The sequence below is a fragment of the Canis aureus genome, chromosome 34 (genome assembly GCF_053574225.1).
Source record: "Canis aureus isolate CA01 chromosome 34, VMU_Caureus_v.1.0, whole genome shotgun sequence".
Lineage (NCBI taxonomy): Eukaryota > Metazoa > Chordata > Mammalia > Carnivora > Canidae > Canis > Canis aureus.
The window spans coordinates 4,942,012-4,962,529 of record NC_135644.1 but is presented as its reverse complement, the minus strand read 5'-3'; the positions used below and the strand labels follow the sequence as shown (position 1 = coordinate 4,962,529).

At 42.2% G+C, this 20,518-nt stretch overlaps 1 protein-coding gene and 1 long non-coding RNA gene across 2 annotated transcripts in view; one reads left to right on the top strand and one right to left on the bottom strand.

The window, feature by feature from the left end:
- FRZB (frizzled related protein) overlaps positions 1-20,518 on the bottom strand; it is a 30,666-nt gene that overhangs the window by 4,351 nt on the left and 5,797 nt on the right. The window contains exons 2-3 of the mRNA XM_077883657.1: positions 18,461-18,508; positions 3,744-3,809 (exon numbers count right to left, since the gene is read on the bottom strand). Coding sequence (XP_077739783.1) covers positions 3,744-3,809; positions 18,461-18,508 — 114 coding nt within the window. The remainder of the gene's footprint in view (positions 1-3,743; positions 3,810-18,460; positions 18,509-20,518) is intronic.
- LOC144304535 (uncharacterized) lies at positions 11,011-14,818 on the top strand. Its single transcript, XR_013371488.1, has 4 exons — positions 11,011-11,186; positions 12,437-12,710; positions 13,187-13,756; positions 14,378-14,818. It is a non-coding gene; the product is annotated as an uncharacterized LOC144304535 (long non-coding RNA).

Here is a 20,518-nt window from a genome sequence, read left to right as displayed (position 1 = left end):
AAGGCAGCGCCAAACCGCTGAGCCCCCCTGGGCTGCTCTAAGCAGGTGTTTCTGTCTTAGGTGGAGGGGAGTGGCACACGACACAACACACCTGCCCCTTTTACTGGTCAGCCCTGACCCCCTTCCAATTCGCGGGCACACACATATTCGTGCACACACACACACACACACACACACACACGTGTGCACCTGTATCTCATTGTGAGAAATCCACTTAATCGAAAGTTGAGCGAATCTGATGTGATTTTCCTCCAAAATTTTATTTTGAATGTGTGCATATGTGCTTTCAGTTGCGGCCAAAAGGAATTTATATTAATTTCACGCTAGGTAAAGACCTGGTACTTAGATACGCTTTGTTTCCTTCCACTGCGTCCGCGGCACCATATACCTCTCCCGGTGGAGACCCTGGCACCCAACCTGGCTCACAAAAGCCAGCTTCACGTCTCCATACAAACTGTCTTAAAAGTACCAATTCAGCTGCAAAGTCAAAGTATTTGACTCAGAATCTAGAAAGTACAGTGCTGCTTCTACGCTGTATATTCTGTCCCTTGGAAAAGCCAGATTTTTTAGATTCCTCTTTCTGATAAATGAGCTTTCCTTTCTTTTTTTTTTTCTTTTTTTTTGGGGGGGGTGGGGGTGGGTGGTGCAAAAGCCTGCAAAGAGGTAAAAATGTCAACTAGCAAGAAGCTAGTGGCTTTTGCCCCAGCTCCCTAGTCCCATACCCAGGGATGTTATACAGAAAACTACACAATGCATACAAATGAATCCACTTTTTGAAAGCCTCTAAGCACATATCTGCATACTCCTTGCATCTGGGTGCCTTCCCACGGATTTTAGGGTCTTTTAGACTACAAAGGAATGGGGAAAAAGTACTCCATGAAAACATAAAGCCAGCTAATAAACCGTTTCCCCCGTCGATGCCCCAACCTCACGCAGAAATGTTCAGCGACATTCCATCAGTAGGACAGATGGTGGATAGAAATTAAGTTGCTGATTCTAAAAGCTTCAGGACAAAACCCCATTTTTGCTCCACAGGTATTTCAATTTCCGGAGAAAGCAGGAGCACTCCAGCGCACGGAAGAGCGCCAGCCAGCCGTCCCTGCGGGTGCTCCTGGGGAGCAAAGGAATCCCTTGTCTCTCAAGTCCGTATTTGAACAAGAAATAAGATGGCCCTTTTTGAAATGTCACTTGGGAGAACTGATGATAAATCGACAGCCCTGGCTGGCAGACATTTTTGGGTGTCCTGGTTTATGTAAATGTGCTTCACAGCTTCCATCAGCTCTCAGAGATTAGCAAACTGTGCAAATGTTCTCAAACTAATGATTTATTTACCCAGTGTGTCTACTATTTTCATTAGAAATTTTTAGCACATGTCCCCACTCCAAAATAAATATCCCTCTACAAGACTGACTTTATTATTCAAGTAATTTGGTTCAAGCTCAAGAGCTTTTACTGAATTCATCTGAATGAAGCAGAGATTGTCTGAAGGATCTTACCCCCACCCCCACTTTGTTTTCTCATTCCACGCGGGCAGATACTAGTGACCAAAATCACCGTATTTTAGAGTTTGAATTGCATTTGCTTTTCAGAGTTCTTCCTTCCATTTAAGCATCTGAGTGCCCGCCTTCCCCCAAAGCAGCTGAGTAGGCAGCAGATGCGTGAACATCCTTCAACTGTGGGCAACCCGGTCATTATTTGGGTACGAGGAAGAAAGGATCTCCTTCCCATTGATTGTGAGCTGTATTTCATTTTACGCCGTAATATTCCCTCGGCTACCTTGTCAAAGATCTCCTCTTTCCCTGACTTGCAACCCAAGTATTAGTAGTATTTCGACTTTTAACCAAAATACGCAGCACCCACCGTCACAGCACTAAGAAAGTGAGACAGAGTGCAAACGGATAAGAGAAGAAAAATAAAGTCAACGAAATGTCCCTGAAATAACATTTTTATTATGCCTTTGTTTTTAGCATAACTATACTAAACGTTCACCTAACAGTTTTCAATCTTGAAGAACTAATCTCCTAAAAAAATCAAGAACCTCCATTCCTGTGATTTTTCACATCAGTTTTTAGAGGAATGGGTTCTCAGAGGAGCAGCCAGGCATTCGGCCTCTCAGGAAAACATGACCTTTCGACCTCGCACAGTGCATCCACCACCGGCTAAGAGAAATTGGATTCCTCTTAGGATGAGTGGTGAGCAAAAAATAAAAATTGATTCCATTGAAAAAAAAAAAAACTTGGGAAACCATTTATTTCAAAGAGATTTACTTACACTGAGAATTTCCTATTAAATACCTTCTAATACACAGTTTCATAGATATTAAAGATTATTCTTACGGAGTCTTACCGATTTCTCTCCTTCTGATTCCCCACAGTACAGAAATAGAAACAAATCTGTGCCATATGTCCTGCGTCCTCTAAAAGGAGGCACATAAATTCAATAATAAAATGCCCATTCTAATAATAAACTTTCCTTTAAGAATCTAATCGTCACGTTCATTCGTTGACTCAGCATCAACAGAGATAGTCCTGCAACCCTTTATCAATCTCATAGACATTAAGGGGGAAAAGTCACAATAAGATGCCTCTGGATGACAGCAAATGTTGACTTGTCCCTTACATTATCAGCTGGGAAATTCTGAGCCTTGCAAAGATAGTGGTAATTGGTATTTGTGAGTCTGAAGCCCGCCAGGGCCTAAAAGTATATTCTAAATAATTAAGAAAGGACAACCCAGGTTCAATAGTCAGTGATGGGACACCTGGGTGGCTCAGTGGGGGAGCTCTGCCTTGGGCTCAGGTCGTGATCCCGGGGTCCTGGGATCGAGTCCCGCCTGGGGTTTCCCCGCAGGGAGCCCGCTTCTCCCTGTCAGTGTCTCTGCCTCTCTCTGTGTGTTTCTCATGAATAAATAAATAACACCGTTTTTTTAAATTATCCCTGATAAAATTAGGGTAGTACTACATCTCACGGGGCAGGTGTACAGGACGCACCCAGCACAGCACCTGGTGGGACAGGAGGCCTTGTCCCCCTCAGTGAAGCCTGCGGCTACATGTGGGTTGGTGGCTCTCCAGCTAAGGTTTCAACAGGAGGTCACTCTCCGGGGTCCAGCTAGAGCAACAAAGCCATTTCCTTCACTGCACACGAACACCTTCTGTCCGTGTCACCTTCCAACTGGGTCCCAACGTTCCAGCAGACAGATCGACGACGGAGACACCAGGTTGTGCTGTCAACTATCGGTCCCTCGAGCTGGGGGTTGACCCTTGCTCCCCACTGCAGGCAACTTGCCCCGAGGCTCCAAGCTGGGCCAGGCCTTGGCCTCCGGGGGAAGGAGGGGCCCCCACCGCACCCACAGGGCACCAGGTGCCAGCCACGCTCACCCCCAGGCTTCAGAACCCAGCATGTGGGGCCCGGGACTCGGCCCTGCAGTGCCCTTCGGCCCAGGACGTGACCCGGGGTCGCGGGATCGGGTCGCCCCTCTGCCTCTGTCCCTCTCTGTGTGTCTCATGAATAAATACAGAAAAGTCTTTAGAAAAAAATAAACATAAAAAGTTAACTTTAAAAAATCAAGCATTTGTTAAGAATTCTGCCCGTGGGGGAATAAAAAAGACAGAATTTTGCCCAGGAGACATTTTAATTATTTGGCAGGGACGGGGCACTTGCGCTTAAAAGTTGTCCCTGTTTGGCCGTATTTTTAGATCGCTCTGCGCCCCCCCAGCGCCCCCCCAGCCCCGAGACGTCACCCTTACCGTAGTTGTAGTTGTTCCGGAAGTAGGTCTTCTGCGTGGCTCGGACAGGCTTACATTTGCAGCGCTCTGAAAAATACAACGTTTTTGGTTTTGGCCCAAAATGCAACCTGAGCTTTCTTTTTTATTCAATCACATTTTTTTTCTTGGTACGAGGAGCTGCAGCTGGGGGTGAGGGTGAGGCGGCTCCTAGCAGCGCCCTCTCCCCTCCATCACCCATCCTCCCCCATCCCCCCATCCTCCCCTACCCCAGCCCCCCATTCCCATCCTCCCCATCCCCCCAACCTCCCCATCCCCCTCCCCCCACCCCCATCCTTCCCCATCTTCCCCATCCCCCCATCCTCCCTATCCCCCATCCTCCCCATCCCCCCTCCCCACCCCCATCCTCCCCCATCCTCCCCATCCCCCCTCCCTACCCTCCCTCACCCTCATCCTCCCCATCCCCCATCCTCCCCATCCCCCTCCCCCATCCCCATCCTCCCTCTCCCCCCACCCCCATCCTCCCCCATCCTCCCCCATCCTCCCCATTCGCTCATCCTCCCCATTCCCCCTCCCCTATGACCCAGGCCGCGGCCCAGCGGGGTGAGGCGCCTGTAACCGGCGCCCGAGAAGGCTTCGTGAGCCGTGGATGACACCTGCTTACGTTTTGATGCAGAAAAAGGAAAAAAGAGCAGAAAAAGGGAAAAAAAGCAAAGATTCTTTCCGAATCACAGGAAGCCAACACGAGAGGGGTCCTAAGTGCTTTCTGCCAGGACGCCCCGCAGAAGGGAGACGGCCCTGCAGGCCCGGCCGGCCGCCGTCCTCCCACCAAGGCCCGGCTTCCTCGCGGCTGAGCTTCGGGGGCCCCTGCTTCCCGGCCACGGCCCCAGGCCCCTAAAGCTCCAGAACCCCTCCGACGGCAGCCAGCGGCCTCCCCCGGGCCCCGGGGCGCCAGGCCTGTCTCCCCCCCACACAGCAGCGCCCTTGCACAGGACACAGGGCACAGGACTCCTGACACGCGTGTCGGGGAAGAGATCTCGGACCCACCCCTGCGCCAGCCTCGTGCTGGTGCCCCGTGGAGACCAACGAGGGCGCTCCTGGGCAGGACACCTGCATGCCCACCTGTGCAGGACGGAAGCTCCCCCGCTCTCCGGCGCGGCCGCTCTACTCTGCACCGAAATGTCACCCGGTTTGAACGACATATTCTCTAACTAAAATAGGGTTGGCCGGACACGTGACGGGGGCCGCAGGTTAGGACACGGATTCCACGGGTCCTCCGTGCCGCTGAGCTCACCACCCCGCGGCCACCGCCCGCCGCCAGCTGCCACCAGAACACCGCTGACCAGGCTGGGGCTGCTGGCCTGTATCCCCGGGACTCATGTCACCGCGGGGAGCCGACACTGCTCACTCCCTTCATGCCTTTCGCCCATTCTCCGACCAGTTTCTTATCTGTACTTTTGGATCCATTTCTGCTTTTCTTTTGTTTGTTCGTTTGTTTGGTTTTCTGATTCCACATATAAGTGAAATCATATGGTAGTTGTCTTTCTCAGAGTCACGTGTTTCACTTAGCATCACACCCCCTGGGTCCATCCATGTTGTCATCAACGGCAAGATCTCAGTCTTTTTTTCGCTGAGTAATATTCCTGTGTGTGTGTGTGTGTGTACACGCACACACTACATCTTTATCCATTGATCTATCAGCAGACGCTTAGGTTGCCTCCCTATCTGGCTGTTATGAATAATGCTGCAACAAAGGGGTGCATATGCTTTTCAAATTAGTGTATTTGTTTTCCTTGGGTAAATACCAGTAATGGAATTACTGGATCATACAGGGTTTCTTTTTTTTTTTTTTTTTTCCCTAAGTAAGCCCTATGCCCGATGTGGGGCTTGAACTCACAACCCTGAGATCAGGATTTGCATGCTATAGTGACTGAGCCAGCCAGACACCCCTCTATTTTTAATTTTTTGAGGAACCTCCATACTATTTCCCACCATGGTTGTACCAATTTACATTCCCATGAACAGTTCACGACGGTTCCTTTTGATGGAAAGATATTCTGGAGATGAGACCATTTCTGAAGCTATAACTCTATGGTCTTTGATTTCCAGATTATCCTCAGAGGGATTTGTGCTTCTCCATAATTTAAAAATAGATATTTGTCAAACATAATGTAGATAAATTATCGACATATTTGTAATTCTTTAGAAATTTGCTAATACGCTAATAAAAATTCTTGGCAGAACCATACCAAGTATCACTGGGCTGAGTTGAATATGGGGTTGTTGCCATAGGACTCTGCTTGAAGCATAAACAAAGCGATTCCATAACCTTCCCAAGCAGAGATTTTTCAAAAATTAGATCATAAAGTGATGTAGAAAGATTTCAAATCGGTATTCACATACCATATATACACAGAGCTGCACCATTTCCTGATAGCTAAGGAGCAAAGCAATTATATTCCTGGAACTAGATTTGACTTCTCTACGGCTCACTCGTTTCTGCTAGCCTCAGAGGTGGCGACGCCATGCCATACACGTGACCCTGGCCATGCCTCTATCCCTCGCTTTTGCTATAAGCAAACATCTGCCTAGGTAAAGTAACTAGTAGCTCAATAAAATAGCTGACTCAAAGGAGAAGTGGAAATTTGTATCTACAAAGGGCTCAAATAGGGGAGGACTTCCTTTCACTTATTTATGCTAACTCAAGTCAAACATGATTATGTGTATTCATGAAAAATACATCTTAGATCGGTTCTTCTTCTAGAGTACATTTACTCACATCTACCTATATATCCCCAAAAGCCCAAAAACTAGGAAATTACAAAGAATCACGGAGGGATACGGTACACACATTGTTAGGTTTTTCGTACCTGCCACCCTAAGTCAGATTATAACAGCCTCCTTTTTTCTTCTTCTATTACTATGAGTAGTTGACTCCTCGGACTTTGTACGGAGCCAGTAATACTACCATCATTTCTACTTTGATTTGCTAATAACTCTTCTAGTAGTCTTCCTCTCCCGGCTTCCCAAACTGCACAAAGGTTTTATTTTCTTTTATTTTTTATTTTTTTATTTTCGCACAAAGGTTTTAAATTTTGGTTTCTACAGTGGCAAGATAAAATCTATTATTTACTGAGCTTTGCACAAAAACCCTTAGCGATTGATCTGCTTGCATTCCACTGCTGAGAAGCAAAGGTTGTAAAGGAAATGCCTTGAGGTTTTTATCTAAGGAATATGAAAAAGTCACAGGAGCTGGACGTGACAAAGAATTCTTCAAACGAGGGGAAGGTTTTAGACGAACAATTCATTCACCTCACGTCCAGGATTGAATAGAACGTCCGAGTTGCAGAAGAGCATCCTCATCATCCTCATCATCCTACATCCCACAGGCGTCCGCGGGCCCTGGTCGGCCGCTCTCCCAGAATCAGTGGTTTCCCCCTCCTCGGCTAATGAAAGTGAACACTGCTTCCTATCCTCGTACAAACACGAGTTTATCACCCTCACACAAATATTCATTTGCAAAATTAACGTGCCGGAGGTCCACAGAATCTGGTTTGCAATTCAGAGGAGATCCCCCCCCCCGCCCCATGCACTGCAGCGCCCGAGCCTTAAACAGCCTCCTGAGCAATGAGGCGCCTTACAAACATAGTTCAGAGAGGAAAGTAATCACAAACTTCTTTATTTGAAATTTGGTTCAGAAAAATGGGCTCATTTACTGAAAACACATAATGATAATAGTCTTCCTAAAGAGTCATATGGTGGGGCCCCTGGGTGGCTCAGTGGTTGAGTGTCTCCTTCAGCCCAGGGCGTGACCCTGGGATCCTGGGTTCAAGTCCCGCATCGGGCTCCCTGCAGGGAGCCTGCTTCTCCCTCTGCCTGTATCTCTGCTTCTCTCGGTGTGTCTCTCATGAATAAATAAATAAAATCTTTAAAAAAAATAGTCACATAGTTTCATAAGAGCTAAAGAATTAGAAGTACCCAATACAACTATGAAATTCGATTATCAGTGGACCTTAGCTACTTGATGGAATCTGTTCAAGTTGATGCCTAATAAGGGTGACACTACTTTCTAACCTTGACCTTTCCTTGAAACGGACTACTGCTGGGTCTCATCCAGAGCCGGAGGACCCTAACGGACCTCCTTTGCCAGATTTCAAAACCCCTGTAGTTTTCAGGTACCATAACTTTGGAATACTACTCTCTATGAATTAGTATTTTTCTGCTTTTTCTAGGAAGCAAACATCTTAGATCTGTGTGCAGGATCTATTGTCAGAAAGTACGTGGGGGTTAAAGAAAGTATAATCCTATTTGTTTTACAATTTCCAGTGTAATTCTTTCAAGATTGACTCATTCTAATCAGATTAGAGTTTAAATAATTTTAATTTGTACCAAATGTATTATATGTTTCATATCTTGGCATTCGACCCTAGGAGCCCACTTGCCCCCTTCCTTCCATTTGAAAAAAAAAATAGGAGCAAACCACAAGTTTTAAAACAGACATAAAAAATTATTTTTTATAATTTGAACGTCTATATTCTTAACTATGACTTCTTTACGGAGATCCAGATCTGTATTTTTCACCACCTATAAGGCATGTCCATAAGCATGCCCTTAGGTAATTTTAGACATCTCCTTTATAGAAGTACTGGGAGAATTAGAGGAGAGAATACACATAAAATACCTATCACAGCACCTGGTATACCTGCCTCGTAACTGTCAGATTTAATCAAGATTCACTGGGATTTTTAATCCGTTATATATAAAGACCATTTAATGGGTAAGAGAAGCACTATTTTTTCCAGGGTCCCTTGTCACCCACTGAACCGTGGTGCCCACCAAACTCAGGCAATCAGGCTTCTCAACGGTGCCAGATTCTGCTGTTTTGGTCCAGGTGGACCAAGCTCATTTCTGTCCCCATGCAAGGAGTCCCTTCGAATTGTCATGTACGTATTCCAAATTTGAAGGATCAAGCTTAGCAAGCCAAAATGATCACATATGTGACCATTCTCATACGTATTAAAATGTAAGAGAATATGACAAAGTGATTAAGGGCCCATGGGTCTGCCTCCCAGCTCCATGCCTTTCCCGTCGTGTGACCCTGGGCCGGTTACCTTCGGCAAAGCCTAGGTCTAAACGACGACTGTCTATCTACCGCGTAGGGTTATTGTTAAGAATTTAAAGAATAATTCACTTAAACAATTTGGCGCAGAGCCTATTAGTGAGTAAATCATTCACTGAACATTAGCTCTTAGCAGGAGTCATACATAAACAAACCAAAAAGATCTGAAGATATTTTATGCAAATTCAAGAGCGGTTGATGACGCAGAAGAGACGATTTTTCTAACAGAAAATCGTCTGCAAGTTGGTGTAAAAATTAAAGTTTAGACTTAAAAGTTCACGTTTAAAGATAAAAATCTACTAGATTTTTTTTTCCCCTGGAGACAGAATATGTATTATACTTGGTTTTGGGGGGAACTATATGGAAAAAGGTAGAATTGAGAAATCACACTGGTATTACGGTCCCACAAGGGAACGTTACTCCACAAAATATAATGATACCCAGAAATGGATACATCTCAGAAACATTACCCCAAAACAAAAGTAGCCAGTCACAAAGGAATAGGTTCTATATGATTCCATTTACATGAATCTGAAGAACGGATACCAATGTAGGGTGACAAAAAACGACACCTGTGCTTGCCTCACAGTGGGGTGGGTGACTGGGCCCGGAGGGATCCTTAGGGTGCTAGAAATGCTCTCTATTTTGATCACGGTGAGAGCCACGTAGGCGTATACAGTTGCCAAAATTCAATGTGGCACACGCTTCATTATGCCTTTTATTGTAAGTGAGTTATATATCGAGAAAGTGCCAGGAACATACAAATTCATGAGACATTCCTTTCATTTTTCCATAAACTGAAGTGTGCCACGGCTTAGCAGCTGTTCATTACATGTTTAGAATAATTTTTATTTCCCAGTCGTATGCATAAGGCAAAGAATCTATTAGATTTCCTTTTGGATAAGAGCAGTATGTGCAGAAGGCGATGCAGCTGACTGGTGAACACAGGTAATGTAACGAGGCTTTAAAAAGCAAAAATAACCCTTGCTCAGTTTAGCCTACAAAACAAACCTCAAATGTTGTAATAAAGGTCTCTATTCATAGTAATTTGTACTTTGTAAAAGGGAACTGTTTAAGATTGAGGGGATTAAAAAAAATAAAATAAAAAGATTGAGGGGATTAACCCTGTATTAATAAGAAAAGGAAATTTAGTGTATTCCTTTAGGATTTATGCCTTCAGAAATTTTTAAATAAACTGTCCCTCACAACACTTCTGGATCTAAGAATCATTGGGGATGCACAAAATATGGGTAGTCCATGAGATCTGTCTACTTTCTCCCGTGAGACTGGAAGTGTTATGGGGGAGCCTGATTCCCCCTCTCCCTCAGCCCCTTTCCCTGCTCCCTCTCCCCCTCCAGCACTCTCTCTCAAATAAATAAACAAAATCTTTTTTTAAAAAAAAAAAGATCATCAGCCATCTATCTACCTCCCCCAGCCCCCAGGGGTGCAGTCACTGCTCACTCCCTCTTCCCAAGTCCTGGCCTTCGGGAGGCCTGGTAGGAGGAAGTGGCCCTTCTAAGGGCCAGTGGGGGGGGGGAGGGACCAACAAACGGACTCTGAAGTTTCAATCCTGGGGACCTGAGAAAACAATGGTGCCACACATTTAAAAAAGAAAGTTGCCAGGAGGAAATCTGCGATACAAAGAGAGCCTTAATTATTAACGAGGCTGTATCTGAGGTACAGCCCGGTGACTCAGGGAGAGGTGTTTATCCAAGGAGAACTGCGGGCTCTGCCCCTGACAGAGATAAGACCCGGTCCGGGGAGTCAGGGGAGGGAGAGCTGAGCCCCTGTGGCCGGGCGCTCCAGGGGGAAGAAGCCCCCAGAAGGCGGGAGGAGCGGAGGCCTGCACTGGCTGGGGGGCTGGGGGGCAGGGGAAGCTCTGGCACAATTTGGCAAACAGCTCAAAGAGGAGAATGCTTAGGAATAAAAATGAGTCAAGTGTCAAAGAATTTAAAAAAAAAAAAGCGCCTCTACTTGGAAGCTACTGTGAATTTATAAATAGACCACTTTTTAATCCATCCTAATTTTTTCCCAATAAAGGGCAGGCGTTGCACCCAAGTTAATTTAGCTGCCAGAATCAGTACACATGTGCACCCAAAGCAAAAAAAAAAAAAACAAAAAACCTAAATTCCTTCCCCAAATTAGGAGGAAGCCAAAGGGGAGGAAAGAAGTTTGGAGAAGGAGAGAGAGTGAATCTATACTACCCAAGCCGGGCATAGGCCACCCCAAGAGTGGGGAGCTGGGGCCGGCCTGGCAGGTGCAGGCAACTGGGAACCCAGTACTCAGCCACCCAGGGGAGTTTCTCTGAAGCACCCCTGAACAGGCAGGGAGAGGCCAGCGCAAACCTGGTGAGTGCCCACCTTACCCTGGGGACGCTGCTGATGTCTCCCGGATTTGAATATGTATCAGAAGGAAACCGAGAGTCAGTACAGTCTGATTTTATATCTTTGGAAACCAACCAGTAAAGTAATTCTGTTATGCTTATGTCAATTAGCTCATGTCAGAATTTGCCAGCGCTATCTGCCCCCCCCCCCCGAAACTTTGTGTTTTTCAAATATAGGAATTCATAAACCAGTCACCATCACAAAGTGGGGAACTGAGAGAATTCTTTCAATACAAAATAGATCTTTTCATTGCACCCCTGGAGCACCTGCCTTAATCTTCGGTGTTGATTTGACAGACCAAATGACTCAGTGGAATAAAACTAGAACTGTTTTTCCCCAAATTCCACGTTATGGAAACTAGAAGTGATGCACCCCTTAGTGGGACAGTGGGTTTACAAAATAAAACATACTCACAGATTGGAAGCTGTTCAGTCATTAGCTCAAAAAAAAAAAAAAAAGAAGGAAGGAAGGAAGGTAAGAAAAGAAAATAATTATGAAGCTTCTAGGCAAAGAATAACTTAACTGGAATAAAAGAATTTCTTTTCCAAATTCCAGCAGAAACAGCTTAACACTTTTGAAAGTGGGGACATGTGGGTGACAGTGTTTTTGTATCTTCCTCATTCCTTGTTTCGTCAACCTCGGCTGCTCCATTTTTCCAAGGCATGAATTTCTGCGTGTGAATAATTTATATTTTCTTTGCAGAACATGTGAATATGTCAGTACATTTTTTTTTACAAGCAGAATGAGCTTGGTTTTGCCTGTTTGCTGGTTTGTTTTCATGGTTCCCATTATACCAGGGAACAGGAAAACATTGGTAAAAGAGGAACAGTCAACCCTAAACCCAGGAAACTACGTTCATTCCAGGTAGTTTTACACACTGAACTATTTTCATATATTATTTATAGTATTGTTGATGCCATCTTCCGTTTACACACTGAAGGGCTGTATTATTCTAACTATAACTTCTGGACCATTTGATAGCACACGCATGCAGTTGCCAAAAATGGTGACTTAGCCAACTGTACTATACAAATGAGCCTTGTGGTTTGTTTTGATCAAATATAAAGTAGGGGTGATCATTAAAATAGAACCATCACTGGACACCAATAATTTCCAGGTGATTTTATGACACTCCAAGAACATTCTCAACTGTATCAAGAAGGTAATGAAATCGTTCTAAATAAATCATTTTCACTCACTTACGTTTTTCACAGATAAATGTTTGTGGGACACCTCTGGCAGACATGGCCTCCGGTTGAACACCTGTCACTCTTAACAATATTCATTGGAAATCAACGGTGAAAACTGCTGCAGTCTAATGAAAATTGGTATTTCAAACTTATTTACAACTCCATAAAAGAAAAGTTCCACTTCCACATATAAGACACCTTACAAGGCAGAGGCACCTGAGTGCATTGACTCTGGATGTTGGCTCAGGTCACGATCTAAGGTCATTTCAATGGAATGATTCTTGTAGAGGATGAACAGGTAAATGAACAATTAAAGTGATTCTTTTGATATTAGTAGTTTGTTTAATTTAGCATTAATAGTTTCAAGGCATGTGATTCTTAGAAAGAAAAAAATGGTATTTTTCCTTCTACGTTTCTGTTTTCCCTTGACTTTGGAGAGAAGTATGGAGTTAATGGTATTTAACAAGGTCAGGAGAAAAGTCGAAATTCAAAGCTGATTTTTGATTAGTTACTACAAATAAAACCAGATTGACTACTTTCCACTGGGAAATCTTCTCATTCTTAGATCTTCCCTTAAGCCCTCCCACCACCAGCATCTTCTCCAGCCTCTATATGACCTAATTCCTCCTGCTTTTCTTCCATTAAATATTTTTATTTGGACAGGGATTCAACACATCGAAAGACAACTAAAGTTGGGTTTTTTTGGGTTTCTTTCTTTCTTTCTTTTTTTTTGGAAGTGCAACCATTATTTGTTGTTTCCTCTTTGAATGGCAGGTGCTGAGAACTCAAGGAGATATGAAGAAGGAATGGATGTGTGGACTGTGGAGGCAAAGTCAGCAATGAAAGCAAATGTAGAAAGGAACTTCCCACTAATCTCAAGGCCGTAGAGGGGAAGGACTCTCTCTCTCTCTCTCTCTCAATCAATCTTAAAGAAAAAAAGACACCTTACAAGGCAGGACGCAGAGACCCAAATCAGTGCAAATTACTAGAGGAACGTGAAATGAAAAGGTATATAGTAATTAATTGTAGTTATAACATTCTTATAAGAGCAAATACAGCATTAATCATAAAAATAAAAACTAGAAACGACCTAAATATTCCAAGAACATTAGAATAACATGTGGTATATTCATATGATAAAATACTATACAGCACTGAAAATTCAGAAGAACTACTATACACAGGGTAATGAAGAGCAAAGGAAGGCACACCCTATATATATGTTCATAAAAGATCAAAATTAATAGATGTTATTGGAATTTCTGCTAGTAGTTACCCTTGGAGAAAAAGGATGGAAGCAGTGATTTGGAAGAGGTACAAGGAGGCTTCTGGAGTGCTGTCACGGTATGTATCTTGATCTGTGTGGTGGTTACACAAGAATGTTTACTTTGTGACAAGTCACTGAGCTACGTGCTTATGACATGTTTTTTGCACATATGTCATACTTCATTTGAATGCTTATTTTAGGAAAGACGGAGTAACTAGATGCCACCATGTCTCTCCCCCTGAACACAGTTACAGAATACGTGAAGCAACTACTTAAGCACTCGGCTAGTAAAAGCAGGAGATTGGGGAAGAAGACTAATACTATCAAAGTGGCAATAGGTTCATCAATTTTTCCCTCTCTGGTCTCCTCAGGCCTAGTTTCAACACAGCCCATAGCCTGTAAGCGGGCATCATGCAGCAGAGTCCTTCAGGAGAGGCCCTCTAGCTAAGAATCAAAAGCAGGTGGGACACCTGGGGGGCTCAGCAGTTGAGTATCTGGCTTCCGCTCAGGTCATGATCCCAGGGTCCTGAAATCGAGTCCCACATTGGGCTCCCTGCGAAAAATCTGCTTCTCCCTCTGCCAATGTCTCTGCCTCTCTCTCTCTGTCTCTCATAAATAAATAAATAAAATCTAAAAAAAAAAAAAAGAATCAAAAGTAGGAAAAGCGTCTTCTAACACCCCATTCTCTTGTATTCCAGCCCTCAAGCAATCCTGGGGCAGTGCTGACAACAGCTGCACCAAGGGAAGCCCTCAGAATCCTAAACTGCTGATGTTGGAGAACCTTCTCTTCTGATTAGATATGTAGTATCAACAGATTGGGGGGAAAAAAAATGAGATTGGGGCAAAGTTCCATTGCGTTGTCCTCCCACCATCTGGCCTCAGATGCAGTCAGTCACAGAGTGGGATAAGTAAAGCTCCAGCTTTCCAGCCAAAGGACCAAAAAGAAGAGCCCCCAAGGAACTGAAAAGTACTGAGAAGACCACAGAGAGGGAAGAACTTAGAAATAAAAAATCCATAAAATTGTTTATGAACTGGTAGGTTCACCCCTGGGTATATATGAATCTGACATGAAACAGTATACTATAGACTTTGAAAACTAAGCCATGCGGTAGGTCACTGCCCTGATCTCACACTGGCCACTGTGCCCTGATCTCACACTGGCCACTGGGCAGGATACACATGGGATGGACCTGAAAGGCATTGCAAAGACTGAGAATGGAACTGGTACTGAAATCACAATTCACAGAAGACAAGTCAGAATTTGCTGCTTTAACCCAGCAGGATCAACTCCTGCTAAAACAAAAATATCAACATTCTTCATAGAACTTTAAATAAGAACCAAATTTCTTAGAACATAATAATCAAAATGACCAGGATGCAATCAATTATTCTGCACATGAAGAACTAGAAAAATCTCAGAATGTATGGGGAAAAGAAATCAGATGACACAAATGTTAAAGGTATCCAACAATAATTTCAAGGCAGCTTTTATAAAAATTCTCCAAAAAGTAATAGTGAAAACTCTTGAAATGAATGGAAAAATAGAAAGTCTCAACAAAGAAATACAAGATACAAGGAAGAACCAAGTGGAAATTTTGAATGCTGAAAACTCCAATAACTGAAATTAAAAATTCACTGGATGGGCTCAATAGCAGAACAGACATGATTGAGGAAAGAGTCAATGAACTTGAAAACAGACCAAGAGACGTTATATAATCTGAACAAACAGAAAAGGTTGGGGAGGGAAATGAACAGAGCCTCTGAGACTTGTGGGACAACAACAAAAGCTCTACCATTCACATCATCATAGACTTGGAAATAGAAGAGAATGTGTTATAAAAATAAGTATTTGAAGAAATGGTTGCTGAAAGCTTCCCTAATTTGACAAATGCTAAAACTTATAGATTCAAAAAACACAGTTAACTCTAAACAGGATAATCCCAAAGAAACCAAATGTCCAGACATAGCACAATCCAACTGCTAAAAACTAAAGACCAAGAAAAAGTCTTGAAAGCAACCAGAGAAAACTGATGCATTATATACAGGGAAAAATGATTCGAATGACTACCAATTTCCCATGAGAAACGCGGAGGACAGAAGTAAATGGAATAACTTTTTAAAGCACTGGATGAACTAGCCAACCCAGAAGTCTATATCCAGTGGAAAATGTCCTTCAGGAATGAAGGTGAAAGACACTTTCAGAGAAAGGAAAACTAAGAGAATTATTGCCACCAGAACTGCTCTAAAAGAAGTGTTAAAGGATGCTCCTCAGGCAGAAGGAATACTAGAAAATGGGGAAAACAACAGAAGTTAAAAACATCTGGGTAAACACAGTAAGCTATTCTCCTATTGAGTTGCTTAAAACATTTTTAAAGTCAGGGCACCCGGCTGGCTCTGCTAGGTAAGCATCCGACTCTTGGTTTTGCTCAGGTCACGATCTCAGGGTCATGAAATCAAGCCATGCAATGGGCTCCATGCTCAACTAGGAGTCTGTGTGAGATTCGGTCTCTCCCTCTCCTCCCTCTGCCCCTCCCCCCCACTCTCTCTCTCTCTCTCTCTCTCTCTCAAAATAAATAAATAAATCTTTTTAAAAAACATTTTTAATGTCTGGAAAAAATACAACTGTATATACTCTCATGATATGTATACACACCTTGTGAATATATATATAACACAAAAATATATGTGTGCATGTGTGTGAAAGACATTCACCTAATCCAAAATAAATTAGGAAATACAAAACAGGGATGAAAAGAGAAGGAACAAACAGAAAACAAATAATAAAATGGTAGATCTAAATACAAATATATCAATAATCACATTGATGTAAATGGTCTCAACACATTGATCAAAAGATAACGATTGGTAAAAAAGAAAAAAAAAAGATAACGATTGGTAAAATGGACAAAGAAATCAATACCTACCAAAAAATTATCCAATTATTCCAGGCCTACAAGAAATTTACTTGAAACATAGTAATACAGGTATGTTAAAATAAAAAGATAAAGACATAAGACATACCTTGAAAACACTGATCAAAAGAAGATTAAAGTAGCTATATTAAATACCAAGGAATAAGACTTTAGAGCAGAGGAAATTACAGAGGTAAAGAGGGACATTACATGACAAAGGGTCGATTCCCTAATTAGACATAAAAATACTAACTGTGAATGCACCAAACAACAGAGCTTCAGAATACATGAACCAAAATTGACAGCCCTGAAAAGAAAATAGAAAAGACTACAATATTAGGAGACTTAAACATTCATCTCAAAGTGATCAATAGCTCTCATACACAGAAAATGGGCAACAATATAAAAGTACTAAACAACAGTATTAACTAATCTAATTGACATTATAGAACATTCCAGCCAACAACTGCAGAATATATGTATTCTTTTCCTGAAGGCTAATAAAACATTCACCAAGATAAATCACATCCTGGGTCATAAAATAAACCTTAACAAATGTAAAAGAATCAAGATTATACAAAGTATGTTCTCTAAGGTAATTAGAATAAAATATAACAACATAAAGCAAAGAGAAAAATCTCCAAACAGCAGCAAATTTAATAGTACAATCCTCAGTAATTCAAGAGCCAAAAATGTAATCTCAAGGGAAATTATAAAATATTTTAAGGTGAAGAAAAATTAAAATAAAACCTATCAAACCTTGTGAGAAGCAAATAAAGCCATCCTTAGCTGGATACTTATAGCATTAAATTACTATAGTAGAAAAGAAGAAAAGTCTCAACTCATAATCTAAACTTCCGTAAGGGGGAAAAAAGTCCTACACAAGCAGAGGAAAGAAATACTGATGAGCAGAAACCAATAAATTTGAAAACAGAGAAAATCGATGAAACAAAAAATGGTTCTTTATAGCCAGGATACGGCACTACCTTGAGGGGTGTGAACTAGCACTCCACAGCTATCAAAATAGCTAAGATTTAAAAAATAAAACCTGAAAATACTACACGCCAGATGATGCACAACAACTCGAAATCTGAGACACCCCAAGTGTAAAATAGAACAGCCATTTTGGAAACAGTTTCACCGTTTTTTACAAAATTAAGCACACCCTGACCATATAGCCCCAGTAATCCTATTCCTACTTACCCTAGAGAAATGAACACTCAGGTTTATTCGAACACCTTTATGCCAATGCTTATAGTGGATCTACCCATGACTGACCAAAACTAGAAACAGCCCGATAATCCTCGAAGGCCTGAATGGCTAAACAAACGGTAGTAGACTCAAGCAATGAAATCTTTAGCAATTGCAACGAGTCCATAGTGCCACATGCAGCACCAACTTGGATGAAGCTCAAAGGCATTATGACAAGTGAAATAAGCCGATCTCAAAAGGTTACAGACCCTACCATTCCATGTATAAGATCGTCTCAAAAAGACAAAGCTAGAGCGGAGGAGGGATCAGTGATCGCCAGCGGTTAAGGGGGGCAGAAGCTTGTAATGATGAAGAGACACCATGAGCAAGTTTCTTCTGAGGGGATACGATAGTTCTGTATCTTTGCTGTGGTGGCTGTTACGCACATCTATTCCTGCATTAATACCCACAGAACTCACAAAATCCACACAATTTTTAATGACCAAGAGAAAACATCAATGTTAGTAAATGCTAATGTTTTAAATAAAATATGAGTGATTTTTTTAAGTTTACTTTTAAAATGTAGGGCACAAATGTACCCAAATGAGACTTGAGTAGATAGGTCACGAAGGCTCATGTGAACACAAACGAAAAGTAGGAAGGTACTGGTATACTCACCACTGCTGGTCCCTCTACAGTTTCCGTTACTAGAATCCATAGGAAAATCTGAAAGGTGACAGACAGAATAAGCAATTATCATTTATTCATTATTATTTCGAGAATTCCCGTATAAAAGTCTAATTCAGTCATGAGTTTAATTTGGGTAAAAAACCAAGGTGCCTCAAGGAAGTCGATTCTTATCAGTGACATGAGCTTGGTTCTCTCTTACAGGTCAAGTAAGGACAACCGTCGGTCCTTTTGTGTGATTAAAGGATGACACTCTCTCTGGAATCCTCACCGACTACGCATAAAATTTCAGGATTTAAGAAGTTTTGGGGTCTCACAAAATTTCTGACACGATGAAGTCCACACACATATTAAGTCCTCACCCAACACCCAAAAGCAGCAAACGCATCTCTTCAACAAATAGACGCCTCATGCGTTCCTAGCATGTACTTAGATTCTTAGGGCCTAAGGAAAACACCCAGAATGCATTCTCATGCCCTTTGTTGCCTGTAAACTAAACCGTCCCTCAGCAGAAAGGAAGCACATCATGCTGGGACCGCTCAAGCCAGCGCGATTAACGGACGTGGCAACGATGACTAAGAGTATAAAGCTCTTCTGTGTTCCAGCTAAGAAAGCAGCCTCCGGTGACTGAGGCCTCGGCAAGACACCATGCTGAGACCTGCTGCCCCTAGCAATATAGTATTTTATTTTATTTTATTTTATTTTATTTTATTTTATTTTATTTATGTCCATTAAAAAAATAAAAATAAAAATAAAATAAAATAAAAATAAAAAATAAAATAAATTAAAAAATAATAAAGTCAATTAATTAACATACGATGTATTTCTTGGGCCAGAGGTAGAGTTCAGTGATTCCTCTAGTTATAGATTCTTATGGACACTTCAACTCCGTACTCCTACGCAAGCTTTAATTTTGCATTAACACTTCATGTTATAGGAGTTGAGTATCCACTGATCCCAACAGGAAATACCATCCTTGCTCTGTCCTTTTTCTTCATAGGATATATCATGATTAAAAAGGAGTGGTTAAACACCATTTTAGGACAACAGCACTCAAAATTACAATTAGTGAATTATTCTCTCAGGCTTGGTAATCATCATCTGTTTTTTTTTTTTTTTTTTCAATTTTTAAAGAAATTCCTTAGCTGTTATTCTTCTGGTATTTAAAAAGCTATATACAAGGAAAGACAGTAACCACCAGGCAACACATACTTGATTCTAAAACGTGAGGTTCAACTCAGTCATATGCTATTAATTTAATGACTTTCATTCTATTCAAAGACTTTCTTCATGATAAATGAAGTGTTAGAGTAACATGCCAATGGTTTTATTCCTGAAAAAGTCCAATAATCATGGTTACACACATACGATCTATACAAAAATGATCTCTCTGGGGGTGTCTGGGTGGCTCAGTCGATTAAGCGTCCGTCTCTTGATTTCGGCTCAGGTGATGATCTCAGGGTCCTGGGATCCAGCCCTGCCTCCGGGCTCCACACTCGGCGAGGAGTCTGCTGGAGATTCTCTCCCTCCCTTTGCCCCTGCCCCGCTCGCGCATGTGCACACGTGCACTCTCTCTCTCTCAAATCTTTTTTTAAAAAATGAGCTCTCTGTAAGTGAAGAAATTATATTAATCCACGTGTAAAATAACTGTTAAGTCCTGAAATGTTGACAGAAAAATGAAAAATAAATCTCTTCTCCCGGGGGAAAGAAAACTCTTGATATAGCTGAACGTAGGAAAATGGTTTTCTTCTCTCACTCTTAGTCACAGGAAGATATTTCTGTTTATAAAAGCGTTTAGGTATCCGTTGTTAGAATTTTAAGAGAAAAAAAAAGTTATCTGATCAAAAATCATCCAAAAAAAGTTGTTTTCAGAAAGTTGAACTTAGGCATTCCGAGAAAGTCATCTTAAGTGAAGATTATTCGTAGGCATTATTGGGTTTTACGCCCCAAGGATTTCTAGGAGGAGTCACAGAAGTTTCCAGAATAGTCCCAAAGCTGCTGGGGTAAGTCGGGGAGCTGGGGCAGGTTCCAAATAGAAAGTATCATGTG